Raw genomic sequence first — 16,287 nt, forward strand, 5'->3', positions numbered from 1 at the left:
AGGGTCTTGGAAGCAGCTCACCAGCAAGGAGAAGCTTCTGGGCAGAGGAGAGGGGATGGGTAAGACCTTGCTCCTGGACTTTGGATTATCCCACTGAAAGGCTGCATGAGATGAGGGACCGGCTTCTTGCTCCTACCCTCTCCTCCCTTCAGGGCAGGGGGAAATTCCACACAAGGTGAAGATGAGCTCCTGCCTCTTCTTTCCCTCTCATGTGAAGCGGGCTGGTTGCTGTGGCTCTACGGTGCTGGATCCCAGTCACCGAGAGGAGGCAATGAACGGAGCGCAGCTCAGTGGCAATGAATGTGTTTTGCATGCAGAAGGTTCCAGATTTCAGGCACAGAAGGAGGCCCCTATGTGCTTCTGCAAGGAGCTGGAGTCTGAAGGTAGAGGGCTGTTGCACTTCTACGCTCGTGCCAAGCAAAACAAGACGCCCAGCTTTGGGGCAAGACACTGCCCACCCCTTTCCAATCCATTTGGTGGGAGGACGTTCCTAAATTGTAGAGACTTTCTATTTGCTCACCCATGGCGGAAGGACAGCGCCTATCTCCGCCCGCCTCCTCCTCCTGCAAAACAGCACATAGCAGGCCCTGGCCAATATCCCTCTTCCAGCTTTAATTGGCTCCATCAACAGAAACATACCAAGGGATAGTGTATAGAAAAAAATAATAATAAAGGGGGAAGGGAGGAAGGGGAGTCCGCAGCACCCAACCGGGATGGCGTCTTCGCTTGTCGATGGTCTTCGGCCGATGGCGCGAATCCTGCCCGCCCAGCCCCATCCCACAGTAGCACGGCGATTTGTGTTTTTTTATGTTTTTGATCGTCCTTGGAAAAAAGTGTACGTAGGAACGCGAAACTGTCGTTTCCCCAACCCCGCCCCTGCTGCTTTCGCCGCAAAAGGGCCGGGGGTTATTTCACAAAGACAACGTTGTTGTTGGAATTGCGGGAGGCCAGCCAAGCTAGAAACACATCCCTGCGAATGAGAGAGAGACAGAAGCAGAGGTTTAGTCAAGAGGCAGGAAGTATATGCAGCAGCAGTTCCTGCAGGTGCAAAGATCCTTACTCTAAAAACTTGCACAACAGGAGTGGGGAGCCGGTGAACCTCCAGTATCTTGCCTAGCACTGAATGGGAGATATATGCATTTAAAAATGCACTTTATTTCATGTCCCCCCCCCCCCAAGAGCTGGCAGCGGCCCTCCTTTTTTCACAGCAACCTGTGCTTGGGTTCAGTCTCGGTCCGCCCTCATAACCTGAGCTTGCCATTACAAAGAAGCGATGGCAGCAGTGTGTCTTGCTGTGCGCCATTTGCAGTGCATTGCTGAACTGGATGTTCAATAATGAAGATCTGGTGGATGCTTCTCCCTGATCTGACTGGCTTGCACATCTTCATTCCCTGCTCCCAAACCACGTGGCTTGGCTTTGCTGAGGCAGCTGAAACTACTCTGTGTATTCAAGTAGGACTGGTGTGTGTGTGCGTGCGTGTGTTTGTATTGCTCCCTCATTTGTCTGCCAAGTGTCTAGTCCTCACAGAGGAAGAGGACAGACTGTACACCCTCTGTTATCAGACTTGAAAACCCATTGTTCAGCCCAGAGACTGAGATCCAGCTCCAAGGGCCTTCTGGCGGTTCCCTCCCTGTGAGAAGTGGTTACAGGGAACCAGGCAGAGGGCCTTCTCGGTGGTGGCACCCGCCCTGTGGAACGCCCTCCCATCAAATATCAAGGAAAGAAACAACTATCTGACTTTTATAAGACATCTGAAGGCAGCCCTGTTTAGGGAGGTTTTAAATGTTTGATGTTTTATCGCTTTTTAAACTTTCTGTTGGGAATGCCCAGAGTGGCTGGGGAAACCCAGCCAGATGGGCGGGGTATTATTATTATTATTATTATTATTATTATTAGGCAGCCCTGGCTGCCCACCCACCTGCAATGTTTAACCACACACTCGTTGCTGCAATACTCGTTGTCCCATTCGCTGTTGGCCACCGGAGGGTTATCGCAGCCTGCGCGGACGCAGCGAGGGTGCGGGGACAAGGCCACAGGCGATTCAGACACTAGCTCCACGTGCATCGGTGTCGGAGACTCCACCTGGGGCGGGGGAGAAAAAACTAAAGTAACTATGTGCCTTGTTGGATTTAGTCAGTCGTGCGCCTGGGGCAAGTAAACCTCGATTCCAAGCAATCAGGAGAGAAACATACAGAGCAAAGAGTCTCATTTTCCTCCCCCTTCTGTGCTATTGTTCTCAGGCCAATCTCAGGGGGCCCTTGGCCTGATCCAGCAGCCAGGCTCTTCTTGCGTGTGTGTGTGTGTGTGTGTGTGTGTGTGTGTGTGTGTATAGGCTCACTTGCACCCTGGTCCAGTTCCGAGGACCTTCTGGAGGTTCCCTCACTGAGATAAATGAAGTTACAGGGAACCAGGCAGAGGGCCTTCTCAGTGGCGGCACCTGCCCCGTGGGACATCCTCCCATCAGTTGTCAGAGATAAACAATCATACGACTTTGAGGAGATAAATAAATCTAATTAAATTAAATTAAATTGAGATGTTTCCTCCTATAATTAATAAGTCCGTAAGTCCCATGAAGTAAAAACAAATTAAGATGCTCAGGGGTCCTCTAGGATTGACCCAGAAACTCGATTATAAGAGTTTCTGGCATGCATACATATTTATGTATGCAACCACGGCTGCTCCGATGTTATTGGCCCAGAGATGGAAAGAAGATAAAAGTCCCTACCAGAGAAGAATGGCAGATCAAGTTGATGGATTATGCCAAAATGGCTAAAACGACTGAGAATCAGAAATCGGGAAGGCCAAAATTTTAATAAGGAATAGGGAAAATTAATTATTTCTCTAAAAAACCATTGTAACCAATCAAAATCGTTAGTAGGGTCGGAATAACACTTGTAGTTTAATGGTGAACTTTGGACATAACGGAGAGATAAAAGATTTGGATGATTATAAAAGATGCAGCAGGGAACGATGAAAAATAGGACCCACAAAGGGGAGGAGGGAAGCCCAGGAGATTCTCTGGAATCTCGTTTCTGTGTTGTATGTTGGATATGGACTGTAAAATCGGAAAAACCAAATAAATAAAAGTTTCCTACATGCAAGCAAGCAAGCCCCCGCCCACCCGGCTCAGCGCTCCTCACCTCCGGCACCACGTCTACGGGCTCTGGGGAAGCTTGAAGTTCGGCGCTGGGCCTCTCGGGGCTGCCTTCTTCCGTCCGCAGGGCGATGGGCTGGATCTGCAGGGCGGGTGGGGGCAGGATCTTGATCTGCAAGGGCGGCGGCGGCTGCTGCAGGTTGAGGCGCACTTTCTGCTGCAGGGGCGGCTGCTGCATAGCCTGCAGGGGGGGCGGCTGCTGCAGGATGGCAACCGGCTGGGCCGGCGGCTGCTGGGGCATCTGCTGCAGGGGTGGGGGCTGGAGCCGCGGCAAGTGCATGGAAGTGGCCGCCGCCGCTGCCGCCAGCACCGAGCGGGTGACGATCTGGGTGGTGCCCGTGCCGGCCTGCAGCTGCCCCAGCTGGATGCCGCGCGACGTGACCATGGTGGCGGGGATGACCGTCACCACGCCGCCCTGCGAGGTGACGGCCAGGGAGGACGGCAGCATCTGCTTGGGGATGATGATTTTGGTGATGCTGGTCTGGCCCCCCGCCTGGGGCCCGCCCCCCGAGGTCACCACCACGGTGGGCTGCGTCGAGACGACGGTCGGGGCAGGAGGGGGGCTCTCCAGGGCCGGCGGGGTGGGCGGCATCGGGGCCGGGGGGGAGGCGGACTCCACGGCGGGGGCCGGCTGCTCGGAAGGCGAGGAGATGGGGTCCAGTTCCACCGTTTCTACAACCGTCTGTGGAGTGGAGGGGAAGAGAAGAGTCAGGAAGCTGGCGGGGGAAACAATCTAGGGGGGCTTTTGGGGTCGCAATGCAGGCGGCGACTGGTCAAGCTTCCAAAAGAAAAGAAAAGTCAAGGAAGGGGGAAGGGGAAGGCACAGAAAGCTCCATTATTGGGGGCAGCTGATCTTGCACTTCCCATTCTGCCCCCGAAGAAGCATCACGAAAAGGTCCCTTCCCCAGGGAAGAAGAAGAGTTTGGATTTGATGTCCTGCTTTATCACTACGCAAAGGAGTCTCAAAGCGACTAACATTCTCCTTTCCCTTCCTCCCCCACAACAAACACTCTGTGAGGTGAGTGGGGCTGAGAGACTTCAGAGAAGTGTGACTAGCCCAAGGTCACCCAGCAGCTGCATGTGGAGGAGCGGAGACGCGAACCCGGTTCCCCAGATTACGAGACTACCGCTCTTAACCTCTACACCACACTGGGAAGCAGAAAATAGCTGCTCCTGACCCGATCCAGTTAAGAGAAGGGTGGGCAAGCCAGGAGTGTTGTGTTTCCTCCTCTACTTCTCCGCAGGCACCTAGGAAGCAGTCTCTAGTTACACCACAGAATGGGCTGCCAGAGGAGATGCACATCAGCAGCAGAGCCCATGCAGGAAGTCCCGCCTTCGATGCTTGGCGTCTCCAGGGAACAGGTGACAGGAACATAGGAACTGGCCACACCCACTGGTCCATCTAGCTTAGTTTCCCCCAAACTTTGGTCTCCAGTTGTTTGGGTAATACCATTCCCATCATCTTTGACCACTGGTCTTGCTAGCTAGGGATGATAGGAGCTGTAGTCCAAAAACAGCTGGAGACCAAGTCTGGGAAACACTGAGCTAGCTCACTACTTTCTACGTTGGGTAGCAGTGGCTTTCCAGGGATTCGGGGCAGGAATCTTTTCCCAGCGCTGCCTGGAGATGCTGAGAATTGCACCTGAAACATTCTTTATTCAGAACAGATGCTCTCCCACTGAGCGACGGCCCTTTAAGCGATGGGACAGAAGACCCCTCTCCTTTTTTCAGCCTGGAAAGCCACTGCAGGACAGTTCTGGACGGAAGCACAGGCTTTTCTAGCCTTTGCAATCCTGGTACCTTAAATTTGGAGAACAACTCCCGTCAGACAAAAGGAATCCAAAGGCACCAGGTTGGCAAAGGCTGTTCTGTCTGGAAGAAGAGTAGTTTTCTAGGTTTCTTGCTGTGTCCACTGAGGCAAGAAAGGAGAGAGCAGGACAGCTTCACATCCCTGCAGTCCTGGGAATGGCAGAGGCAAGAAGGCTCATCTCTCTTACCTGGCACTCCTGGTTGTCACGGTAGGCCGCCAGCGCTTTCAGGTACTCCTTCTTTGCTGCCTCCGTTTTCCGCTTGTACACCTGGCAGGGAGAGAGGAAGGAAGGCTGTGGCAGAGGCTCCCTCTTTAAACCACACTGCTTTGCCGCACCCCTGACGCACCCCAAACTGTTAGGGAAAGCAGAACTACAGACTGCAGTGAGGACAGGCAAACCACAGGCATTGCTTAGCAGAAAGCCTGCAAAGATCAAGAATCACAGAGATGGAAGGGACTCTGAGGATCATCTAGTCCAACCCCCTGCAATGTAGAAATATGCAGCCGTCCCATATGAGGATCAAACCTGCAACCTCGGCATTATCAGCACCATGCTCTAACCCAGTGTTTCCCAACCTTGGGTCTCCAGCTGTATTTGAACTACAATTCCCATCATCCCTAACCACTGCCCTTGCTAGCTAGGGATGATGGGAGTTGTAGTCCAAAATCAGCTAGAGACCCAAGGTTGGGAAAGACTGCTCTATCCTGGCTGATCATTCCATTCCGTCAAAAGAAGCATGTGATCAACCGAATAAAACGTCTCGCAATTACTCATGCGTATTGTTGCATTAATTTTTTTAATAAATGGAAGAAGATGAATTCCTACGGGGAAGACTTTTCAAAGATGAACGCTGCAGTTTGCATTCTCTTTTTTAAAAAAGTGATCTCTTTAGAAACACAAAGTTGGACAGGACCCTGGAGGTCTCTATGCAATGCAAAATCTACAACAACAGGGGTGAGCAAACCTATGTGGCTGTCAGATGCTACTGGCTGGGGCCACTATTCAAAGCAGCTCCCCCTCCCTCTGTAAGGGCAATGCTGCACGTTCACGATCTCCCCAATGTTTCTGCTTTGCTCCTTTGCAGCTATAGCCTCCTCCTCAACCCCTCAGCAATGCTGTCCCCCCAAAAAAACACACCCTCCCCAGCCCCTCCCACTTCACCCTCCCTCCCTGCTGCCCAACCCCCTTGGCACGCACTTGCTTCTGCTCCTCCCCCAAGCTGTCCCACATCGAGGCGACAATCTTGGAGACCTCGCCGAAGGTGGCTTTGGGGTTCTGCCCCTTGATGGCCGCCTGCGTGTCACGGAAGAAGAGAGCATAGGCCGAAACGGGCTTCTGGGGCTCATTGGGGTCCTTTTTCTTCTTCTGCTTCTTGGCCGGCTTCTGCTTTTTCCCCACGTCCACCGCCACCACGGGTGCCACGACCGGCGCAGGGGCCGCCAGGGCCATCACCGCCGGCTTGGCGACGGAAACTTGCTGCAAGGACAGAGAGGGAGAGTGTCGGAAACGGGCTCCACGGGGCAGAGGGCACGGCGGTGGCAGCAACAGCAGCTAGGGGGGATTTGCCCATGGGGGGGGGGCGGGTAGAGAACCAATCCCGCTTTGCTCAGTGCATAATCCCAAACCGTTCCCCCCACCCGGATCTCATCAAGGATGATAAGGAATAGACGGAAAAGGCAGGCAGGCAAACGGCAGCTAAGCTGGGCTGGCAGCATTCAAAGCAATTGAAAGGAAATGGCCTAACCACAGCGCGGGAGAGGAGGTGGGCCACTTTTGCATGAAACAACGGGCGTTTGAAAGGAAAAAAATGGAATGGAGAGGCCCTCGCTTTTAAAACAGATGGGTAAACCTGCAGTTGTCCAGAGGTTGCCGGACAATTGCCAGCCCAGCCCACTCTCCTTCTCTCACCATTGAGGCTGCGGGGAGTTGGAGCCTAGCCACACTGGGAGGGTCCTGGGTTAAGCGCAGCAAGATGTCCTGGGCAATAGCCCCCAAACCAAAATATCGGAGAGCCTGAATGGGGCAACAGGTGGACTGAATTCACCACCTGCTCACCTGACCCAGACGGTCATGGAATCATAGAATGTTAGAGCTGAAAATGACCCTAAACGCATCCATGACAGATGGCCATCCAATTTCTGCTTAAAATTGGAAATGGAATGGGGAAGGCTGACTTATCGCGTTTGTTTTTTAATCTTGCCCTCTTCCCAAGTAGTTCAGGGCAGTATACATGCTCCCCTCCCCTCTCCTTTTATCTTGGCAACCCCCCTGTGAAGTAGGACAGGGCAGTGACAGATCAAAGATCACCTGGTGAGTCTCATGGCAGGGGATCTGGACCTCGTGCCATCCTCTAGCCCCAAAGTGGGCACCTTTTCTCCTTTTTTTTGTAGCCCTGAGGCAACATGCCCTGGTGGAGGAACCTTCCAGGGGCCGCATATCAGTGATGAGAGGCCAAGGCCAGAGGCAAAGCAAGCAGAGCAATGGCGCTCATGTTCCACCCATGCAAAAACAAGAGGAATCTGCACATGCGCAAACCGACTCTGGACACCAGCCGTTCAGGCTGGGACGCCCCTGAATGCCGTCAAGCCAAGACTCACCCGCCGGATCTCTTCCGTCTCTTCCTCATGCATGGAACTGGTGGGCGAGGGGGTGGGCGAGAGCCGCTCCTCGGGCGACTGGGCTGCGGGGGGCAGGATGGTGCTGCCCCCCAGGCTGAGGCCCAGCTGCGAACTGAGCTCTGACTGGTCGATGGTGGTCAGCTGGCCATGCCCCATCAAACCGGAGCTGATGTCCGCCATGGGCACATCGATGGTGACGGGCGGGTTGGCGCTGTATTGCGTCCCCATGGGGTGGTCCAAATCCTGCAGAGGGAGAATTCAGGGTCGTGTCAGTGGTTATAGAAAGGCAGAAATCTGTGCAGCGGTCTGGCCCTCCGGTAAGAAAGATGCCCAACAGCTCCTGTCCCCTCCGATTTGGGAAAAAAACCAAACAGTAGCAACCTAAGAAGTGTTTCCTGGAACAGGCCAATGGCCCAAACAGTCCAGCATCCTGTTCTCACAGTGGCTAACCAGAAACAAGATCCCTCTCTCCTCCTGCGGCATTACTGCCTCTGCCCATGGAAGCAGAGCATAGCAGCCATTGATAGCCTTCTCCTGCAAAGGAGTCCCTTGCGTTGTGTATCCTCTCTTGTTTCACTTGGGCTGAAGTGTAGAGAACAGCGCACGTCTTGGCCAAAGCCCTCTGCGCTTGTCAGAGGGTTTGGGGGAGAACCAGGAGCTTATCTTGTTTGCTGATAACAGCAGCACAGCAGACTCCTGCCATTTCCTGCTGCGCAAGGAAGATGCTGGTGGAAGAAGGAAATTCAATCCCTAAGCTAACGACCCTGACCAGCCTGAATCCGTTTATTATTGGAGCCTAATACCTTACATGTTTTTAAATGGGTGTGTGAATTAATAGAATGTTTAATTGCACAATGAAGCTGACTGAAAAGCTCCAATGGGGTTTGGCGACAGGACACAGATGGCAAAATGGGCTCCTGTTCAGGATTTCAGCCAGCTGTGGTATCTTTTAGGATGCTCTCATTTGGGAGAAGCCCAAAGTTGGCAAAGGTACATACAACTCTCAGGCATGCCCAGACCCCAGCCAAAAACAAAGGAAGGATGAGAATGTTCCCCAGTGACCACAGAATGCTGCATGTCAATAGGAACAGAAAACCGGAAAACTGGGAAGTGGGGGAAGAGTGAAATGCCGTGCTTGGAAGGAATGGCTGGCTGGAAACTACAATAGGAGCACTCCCACTAAGAGGAAGAATACGCTGCAACATTTTGTTGCAGGTCCCACTTATAAATACTCCTCCTCTTCCTGTCTGTCTCTGGTGTCTTTTTGGTGCTTGGCAACTTTCTATTGAGCCAGGCCATTGGCCCACCTAACTCAGTATCATCAACACTGATTGGCAACAGCTCTCCAGGGTTGCAGGCAAGTCATCTTTCCCAGCCCTACCGGGAGATGCCGGGGATTGAACCTGGGACCCTCCTGCATGCAAGGCAGATGATCTTCCACTGAGCTACAGCCCCATTGAAGACCCTCCTTTTTTTAGCAAGTCTTTTAAGCGGTGATCTGTATCTAAGCCTGCATCTGTACTGGATTTGAACTTGCTTTTACAAATGGAAGTATTTATTTAAAAATTGTTAGAATCATTTTATATATATATACGACATATGAAATCGGGCAGTTGCTTTTGCAGCTGATATTTTCATTGCTTGGACATTTTTTGGGAAGCAACTGAGGAATGGAACACAGAGCCAGTGTGGTGTTGTGGATAGATTGTCAGGCTAAGATCCAGGAGAGACCAGGGTTCAAATCCTCAACTTGGCCATGAAACTCAGTGGGTGACCTTGGGCCAGTCATTGCATTTCAACCTGTATTTTAAATTGGTTTTTTCCCCCTATTATGTTTTCACTGTGATTTTACTGGTGTTAGCCGCCCTGAGCCCAGCTATGGCCAGGGAGGGCGGAGTATTAATTATTATTATTATTATTATTATTATTATTATTATTATTATTACACTCTATCCTACCTCACAGGGCTGTTGTGGAGAGAACCATGCATGCCACCTTGGGCTCCTTGAAGGGAGAGGAGGCAAAGTTTGTCGCGAAGACAACAAACTAACAAACTGAGGACTTCTAAAAGGAATCACACAATGTGGAGATTGGCAAGCAGCACTGTCAGAAGCCGCCCCCCTCTCAGACACCAGTGTTTGCTGCAGCCAGGATGGCACAAAGATGATTTCTGGAATCGTGTTGGGGGAAACAGCTTGGGCGCTTCTGGCATTTTCCTCCCCACCTCCTGAAGCCAGCTCCACGAGAAGGTGGGGCAATTCTCCTCCATGACAGCTAGGAATTGAACCAACCTGCCCTGGCCTGGAAGAATCCCTCAAACGGTACGGGCAAATCGAAGGCTAAGACACGATAACCCACAAACTGATTTTGCCCCAGAAGATACTGCGCTGCCCACCAGGGGAGTCATATGACGACTGCATGCACTCTCAAAACTATGTAAGGCAGGGTACTCACCATGGCCAGCCCCCCGCTCAGCAGTCCCCCACCTTGCTCCATGAGACCAGGGCTGATGCCCACAGGTATGTCAAGCGCCTGCACCCCATACTGGGCAGAAAAAGTGGTGTCTGGGGCAGTCACGGGGTCGCCCAGGTCCTCAAAGTGGCCAACCACGTCAGAAACGGCCAGGGAGGGGTCAGCGTCCAGCGTGATAGGTGGGATCTCGAACTCTTCATCCCCCAGGCTTGGCGTGTGGAAGGTCTGAGCAAAAGGGAGGGAGGAAAACAGAGAAAGAGAGACTTTGATGCAGATGTACAAACTTAGGAAAGGCACACTACACTAGATCAGATGTTGTCCATCCAACCCGGTATGGTCTATTCTGAGCCAAGAGGCCCTTTAGGGTCCCTGCTGGTGTAGCGGTTAGGGTGTCTGACTAGGACCTGGGAGACCTGAGTTCAAATCCCCCACTCGGCTGTGAAGCTCGCTGGGTGATGTTGAGCCAGTCACCGCCTCTCAGCTTAATGTACCTCACAGGGTTGTTGTGCAGAGGGGGAAAGAACCATATGTGCCAGGAAAGGTGGGATGTGAAAGCAAAAATAAATAATAAAAAGCGACACTTATTTAAGGATGCTTCTTAAGTTCTGATTTTCAGAACAAGGCGATTCTCAATTTGCAAGCTCTTTAAGCTTCAAGAAGGAACACACAGAGCAAAAAGTCTTGCCTCGGGTAAACACCAAAGCCTGCTCACCCCCTTGTTTTCATTCTCTGGGGTCTCAGACAAGAGGACAGTTCCTTGAAACTGGAGGCACCAGGAACTGAACCAAGAGCCTTGTGCACAAAAAAGAATTTGGTCTGCTGCGAGCTGCAGGTGGCAACATCTCCCTGGTTCCTGCCATCCAGCACTTGCATTCCACACTCTCCGCCGCCAACTGCCCTGCACCCTCAGCCCCTGCAAGCAGACAAACTCACCTCGGCCCCCGACAAAAAGGGGTGCGCTGTCCCGGTGATAGCCAGGTAATTCTCATTTCCTCCAGGGAACTTAGGGGGGAAAGGGAAAACATTAGCAATCCTTTATTTATTTTTCCTCCACCACAAATGCAGCCTCACCCCAAGTCCAATATAACCAGACAAATCCATGGTGCAGCGCCACTCACACTTTGGGAACTCATAAAACCATCACTTGTGACCTCCACCTCCGCAGTCTTAAAAAGCTCATTAGTCAGAAGTTGATACTGAATAGGAACGAAGGAAGCCACCTTAAAAGGAGTCACACCACTGGTCTATCTAGCTCAGTACTGTCTACACCAGGGCTTATCAACCTGGTCCCTACCGCCCAGTGGGCGTTTCAGGATTCTAGGTGGGCGTTTCAGGATTCTAGGTGGGATGTAGGGGGTTCTACAGCACAAGCTGAATGCTCCTTCCATTGAGCACTGGTGGGCGTTAAGGAAATTTTACCATCAAGAAAGATGCATTAGTGGGTGGTAGGTATAAAAAAGTTGACTAGCCCTGGTCTGGGACGTGGGTGGTGCTGTGGGTTAAACCACAGAGCCTAGGGTTTGCCAATCAGAAGGTCGGCGGTTCGAATCCCCGCGATGGGGTCAGCTCCCGTTGCTCAGTCCCTGTTCCTGCCAACCTAGCAGTTCAAAAGCACGCAGTGCGAGTATATAATTAGGTACCGCTCTGGCGGGAAGGTAAACAGCATTTCTGTGCGCTGCTCTGGTTCACCAGAAGCGGCTTAGTCATGCTGGCCACATGACCTGGAGTCTGCGGACAAATGCTGGCTTCCTCGGCCAGTAAAGCGAGATGAGCACCGCAACCCCAGAGTCGTCCGCAACTGGACCTAATGGTCAGGGGTCCCTTTACCTTTACCCCTGGTCTACACCGACTAGCAGCCGTTCTCCGTGGTTTCAGGCAGGAGTTTCTCCCAGCCCTACCTCGGGAGAAGAACACATAAGAGCCCTACTGGATCAGGCAAACAGCCCATCTAGTCCAGCAGCCTGTTCTCACAGTGGCCAACGAGATGCCTGCAGGAAACCCGCAAGCAGGACCCAAGCACAAGAGCCCTCTCCCCTCCTGTGGTTTTCAGCAACTGATATTCAGAAGCACTGATGCCTCCAATTGTGGCTAGTAACATTGTGGCTAGTAACCTTCTCTCCCATGAATTTGTTCAACTCTCTTTCAAAAGTCAGTGGCCATCACCGCCTCCTGTGGCAGCAAGTTCCATAGTTTAATTACGTGCTGTGTGAAGAAGTGCTGTCTTTTATCCAACATTCAGTTTTATTGAATGCCCACGAAATCCACCCTTTGAGTTAAGTTAGGCCAAGAGACAGTAAAATTGCCCAGGGTCACCTAATACAGCTTTGTGGTTGAGCAGCAAATGAATTTCAACCTGGACCTCCCTGGGCCTAGCCTTGCGACGCTACTACACCAAGAATAATGCTGTTTTAAAAGTCACCAGTGCAGTGTCATTCAACATCACAATATATCACCAGCTAAGCTTCACAATATATTGATATGCCAAGATGTCTGAAAGAAGGATGGAGCTATGTAGAGGCACTAACTAGCTTCACGGTTTTCCCCACATTGTGATTTTTGCATAGCACACACAGACACACATCATGATTCGCGATATAATGCCAGGTCAAAAATTATGAAACTGATTATCACGATATGGACATCAAACCAGTTCCGAATGATATATAGGTACATCAGCAAGTAGTGGGGGAATGAAAATGTCATCTATGGTGCCAAGGCTGTCCGCATGCTTTCACCCACTGGCCTCACCCAAGGTCCAAAGCAGAGAGTGTCACCAGCCCACAAATTATTATTTTTTAAAAAAACAACATTCAAACTACTGCTGAGCCTTTAGCAGGCATCAGCACACAAAAAGCTTTTCGCAGCACTGAGACCAGCATTTTCTCCTGCTAATGTCTGCAAATCGAGCAGCTGTTTAAGAAAGCACAGCAGCAGAGGCCAGTAATCTTACTGAAGCAGAAGCCAAGAAGCTTAACAGCCCAATCCATCACCCTACCCAACTGCTACGCTCTGAACCCCTGGTGCTGTGCAGTTATTGTATAATGATTGGGGGGGGGGCTGCTACTGCTCCAGCATCCCTCAAGAGTTGCTGCCAGTCAGAGTAGAAACCTAGATGGGCTTAATCATTCGACTCAGTAAAAGGCAGCTTTGTATATTCATGTTCCCCATACCAAATCAATGAATGAATGAATGGAAGAGACACGGCTGAAAGGGACTCTAGCATTTTCAGAATTCCCGCCCTCCTCTGTTGGACAGGCCTGGTTTCTATGCAGAGGGCCAGACTGGGGTTTGTGTGCACAAGCATCAAAACTCACTGCTGAACATTCCTGCCCCAATGCTCCAGGTCCTGGATAACCATAATCTTAATGGGTGTGGGAGGAAGTATGCTGCAGTTGCCTAGCAACCGCACAAGGAGATCCTCAGCCTCTTCTCATGGCAAGGGCACAACATGTGGATTCCATGGTTGTAATATCTGCTTAAACACAGAGGGCTGTGTGTTTGAGCCCTAGTAGAGCCACTATGATTTAAGCAGCCAGGACGGCTGAGGTGCCTACAAAGTCACCATCTCCCCTGAGTTATGGGTTCAAATCCTACTCCAGACAAGTAACATTTGAACTGACTACAGCTCAGAGACAGAGGAAACTGTTTCCTGGTAGAAGGTCTCAGGTTCAGTCCCCAGCATCTCCAGGTAGGGTTGGGATTGTTCCCTGCCTGAAACCTTGGAGACCGACTGCCAGTCAAGTGTGGGCAATGTTGAGCAAGATGGACCAGTGGTCTGACTCAGTATAAGACAGTTCCCTATTCTCTAGCAGAGCAGAGAGCTGAAAAATAATAAAACATGTTGGAATTCCTATTCAGTGCTTCTGAACACACACATAGAGCCAAGCACAAATGTGAATTTAGAACTTCTTGAGCCTTCCTGCCACTTCAGACTCCCTGATTTACAGCCCCCTGAACACAGGTCCATATGTTGTAAGCAGGTCTGTTGCAAGGACAAGTACCTGTAGTCAATTTTAAGGTCAGGTAATTATTTCATGCAGAGGCACCTTGTAATAAGCAGCGTCAGTGAGCTAAATGAGTGGTACTTTGACCTTCATCCAAGCACATGCTTCAAGGCACTCCTTGGATGCAGGTAGTCCCAAGGTGCCCTGCCCAAGATGAACAATGACATCACTGCCTCACACAGTTTTGAAAGACTATAAAGGGCAACTGAGCATATTATGAGAGGAAACATCTACAGTCATCATGCAGCTCAACTGTATTCCAAGCTAACATGAGCAGACTGGATACAACAAGGGGTAGGGCAGCCTTCACCAATCTGATTCCCTCAAGGTGTTTTGGACTATACTCCCATCACTCCCAGCCGGCATGGCCAGGCTAGCTGGGTCTGATGGGAGTTGTAGTGCAAACCATCTGAAGGTAAATAGGTTGGCAAAGGCATGTGTAGTCATTGGATCCAACTGTCTGTCCCAGCCAAGCAGGGTACATCTTACACTCAAGCCACACCAATGGGACCAACAAATGTCAAAAGGATGATGTGCAAGTGGTTGAAAGTGTGCAACGCCAAAGTGCTCATGGAGGAGTAACTTCAGATGGACCATACAGACCAAACTATAGGAGAACAGCTATATGGAAAATTAGTTCCTACCCAGTCTATCCTGGGATGGGTAGATATTCTTTCCTAGGGAGATTAAGACTAAACAAATAACATTCCTCCTAAAAACAAACTTATATGGACTCAAGTATATTCTGATCAACATTTTAATGCCATTTCGGGGGTATTTAAGATGTGTGCATGTGATGTGGAGAAGAGACACAGAAGGAAGATCACAGGCTTTTAGAGAACAAATGCCATTTTTGTGCACACGTAAGGTAGGTCAATCTGCAAAGAGCTCCCCATGAGCAATCGATGCCACATTTATCCACGTTACTAGGAGTGAGGCACACACAATGGGGTGGGCAGGAATCCACAGCTGGCATTAATACAAGATGCAAGCTGGACTTATTCCACTCTAACCAAGCACAATCCAAGGTCTGAACTTTCACCTTTGTGCCCCGGAATGAACTCCACTAAATATTAACTTGCTTCCTAGTGGAACAAGGCCACCCCCTTTCTCCCCACACACTTCCTTAAACGTTCCCAACTGTGTCATATGTCTGATGTGGGGTTCAACCCACAGAGGATGAGCCAGCCAGTGGCTATTAGCCAAAAGAGCTAGAGGGGTCCTCCACATCCTCTCAAATGCCAAGAGGCAAAAAGAGAGATTGGGGTGTGTGTGATAAGACGTTAGGAAGATGGACAGGCTAGGAGAGGCCAAGTTGGGCCCAAGGCAACTGCTGAACCCCGCACCCCTCCCCTCTTTTGCCTTCAGTTGGGCTCCATAAGGAAACGTTGGAAGGTACCAAACACACAATCGGGGGGGGGGGGAGTTACACTGCACCCCCTGATAACCTCAGCCCCATCCCACTCCCCTTCCTCCCCAGCCCCATATTATGCCCTTTCCCTCCGTAGAGCCAATCCCATGGGGACCCTTTTTAAAAGGCATGGGGGACCCACAGTCTCCCACCACCACCCCCCAGCGTGGTTGTCCCAGGGTCCCTACCGCCAGTTAGGCTCTCTTACCTCCATGGCCGCAGCCTCAGAGCCTCGCCGAAGAGAGGGGGAGACCCCGCCGCACTCTCCCCCTCCCCCCGTCTTTCTTCCCCAGCACCTCAACCGGAACCGGAAAGCCCTTCCGCCCACCCGACCTAAGGCCAGGAACGCGCGTCACTTCCGCCCGGCCTTCCCTCCGTTGCTATTTATTACTTTTCTGAGGGGAACTATTGGGGCAAATTTCCTTCCCACTCAGCCCCCCACTGTCGGACGGCCGCGGCTCTTTCTCTGAACACGCCCGCCTGAGCCGTTGAGGAGGAGAGGATATAGCCGAGTCGAGGGGGAGGCTAGAGAGCAGTGCGGGGCAGGAAGAAGGGCAGATGCTAGAGCGTCCCTACGCTCACGTCGGGAGAGGGTAGTAGACCAGCGGATGTGACGTAAAACGGCCGGTTCGGCAAACCGCTTAACGGTTCGGGTTGTTCGTTTGTTTTTGCAGGAGGAGGAGGGGCTGTGACGTTAAACCTCCAGGGTGCCTAGAGCGGCGCAGGAAACGTGGCTCCGGCCAACGAGGGACGGGCCAGAGCGGCCGCGGAAAGGACCGACGAGCTCTGTAGCTACCGGCTTGCTGGAAAAGGTGC

The 16,287-nt window shown here is 51.6% G+C and overlaps 1 protein-coding gene across 1 annotated transcript; it reads right to left on the reverse strand.

Annotated features, from left to right (window-relative positions):
- Positions 1-592: 592 nt before the first annotated feature.
- On the reverse strand, positions 593-16,269 carry TOX4 (TOX high mobility group box family member 4). Its single transcript, XM_083706768.1, has 9 exons — positions 15,680-16,269; positions 10,990-11,058; positions 10,039-10,281; positions 7,564-7,827; positions 6,164-6,442; positions 5,153-5,233; positions 3,142-3,837; positions 1,920-2,083; positions 593-970 (listed from the first exon to the last, which is right to left on the reverse strand). Exons 1-9 carry the CDS (start codon positions 15,683-15,685, stop codon positions 907-909), a joined length of 1,866 nt encoding a protein of 621 aa, XP_083562894.1. The 5' UTR covers positions 15,686-16,269; the 3' UTR covers positions 593-906.
- Positions 16,270-16,287: the final 18 nt, after the last annotated feature.

Source organism: Podarcis gaigeae (assembly GCF_964106915.1).
Source record: "Podarcis gaigeae genome assembly, chromosome: 13".
Taxonomy (NCBI): domain Eukaryota; kingdom Metazoa; phylum Chordata; class Lepidosauria; order Squamata; family Lacertidae; genus Podarcis; species Podarcis gaigeae.

Excerpts from the sequence above, each read along its gene's own strand:
- TOX4 (XM_083706768.1), bottom strand. Across the intron at positions 10,282-10,989 it reads CCTTTTTGTCGGGGGCCGAG|ACCTTCCACACGCCAAGCCT; the intron begins GTGAGTTTGTCT and ends CCTTTTGCTCAG. Across the intron at positions 2,084-3,141 it reads CCGTAGACGTGGTGCCGGAG|GTGGAGTCTCCGACACCGAT; the intron begins GTGAGGAGCGCT and ends CCCCCGCCCCAG.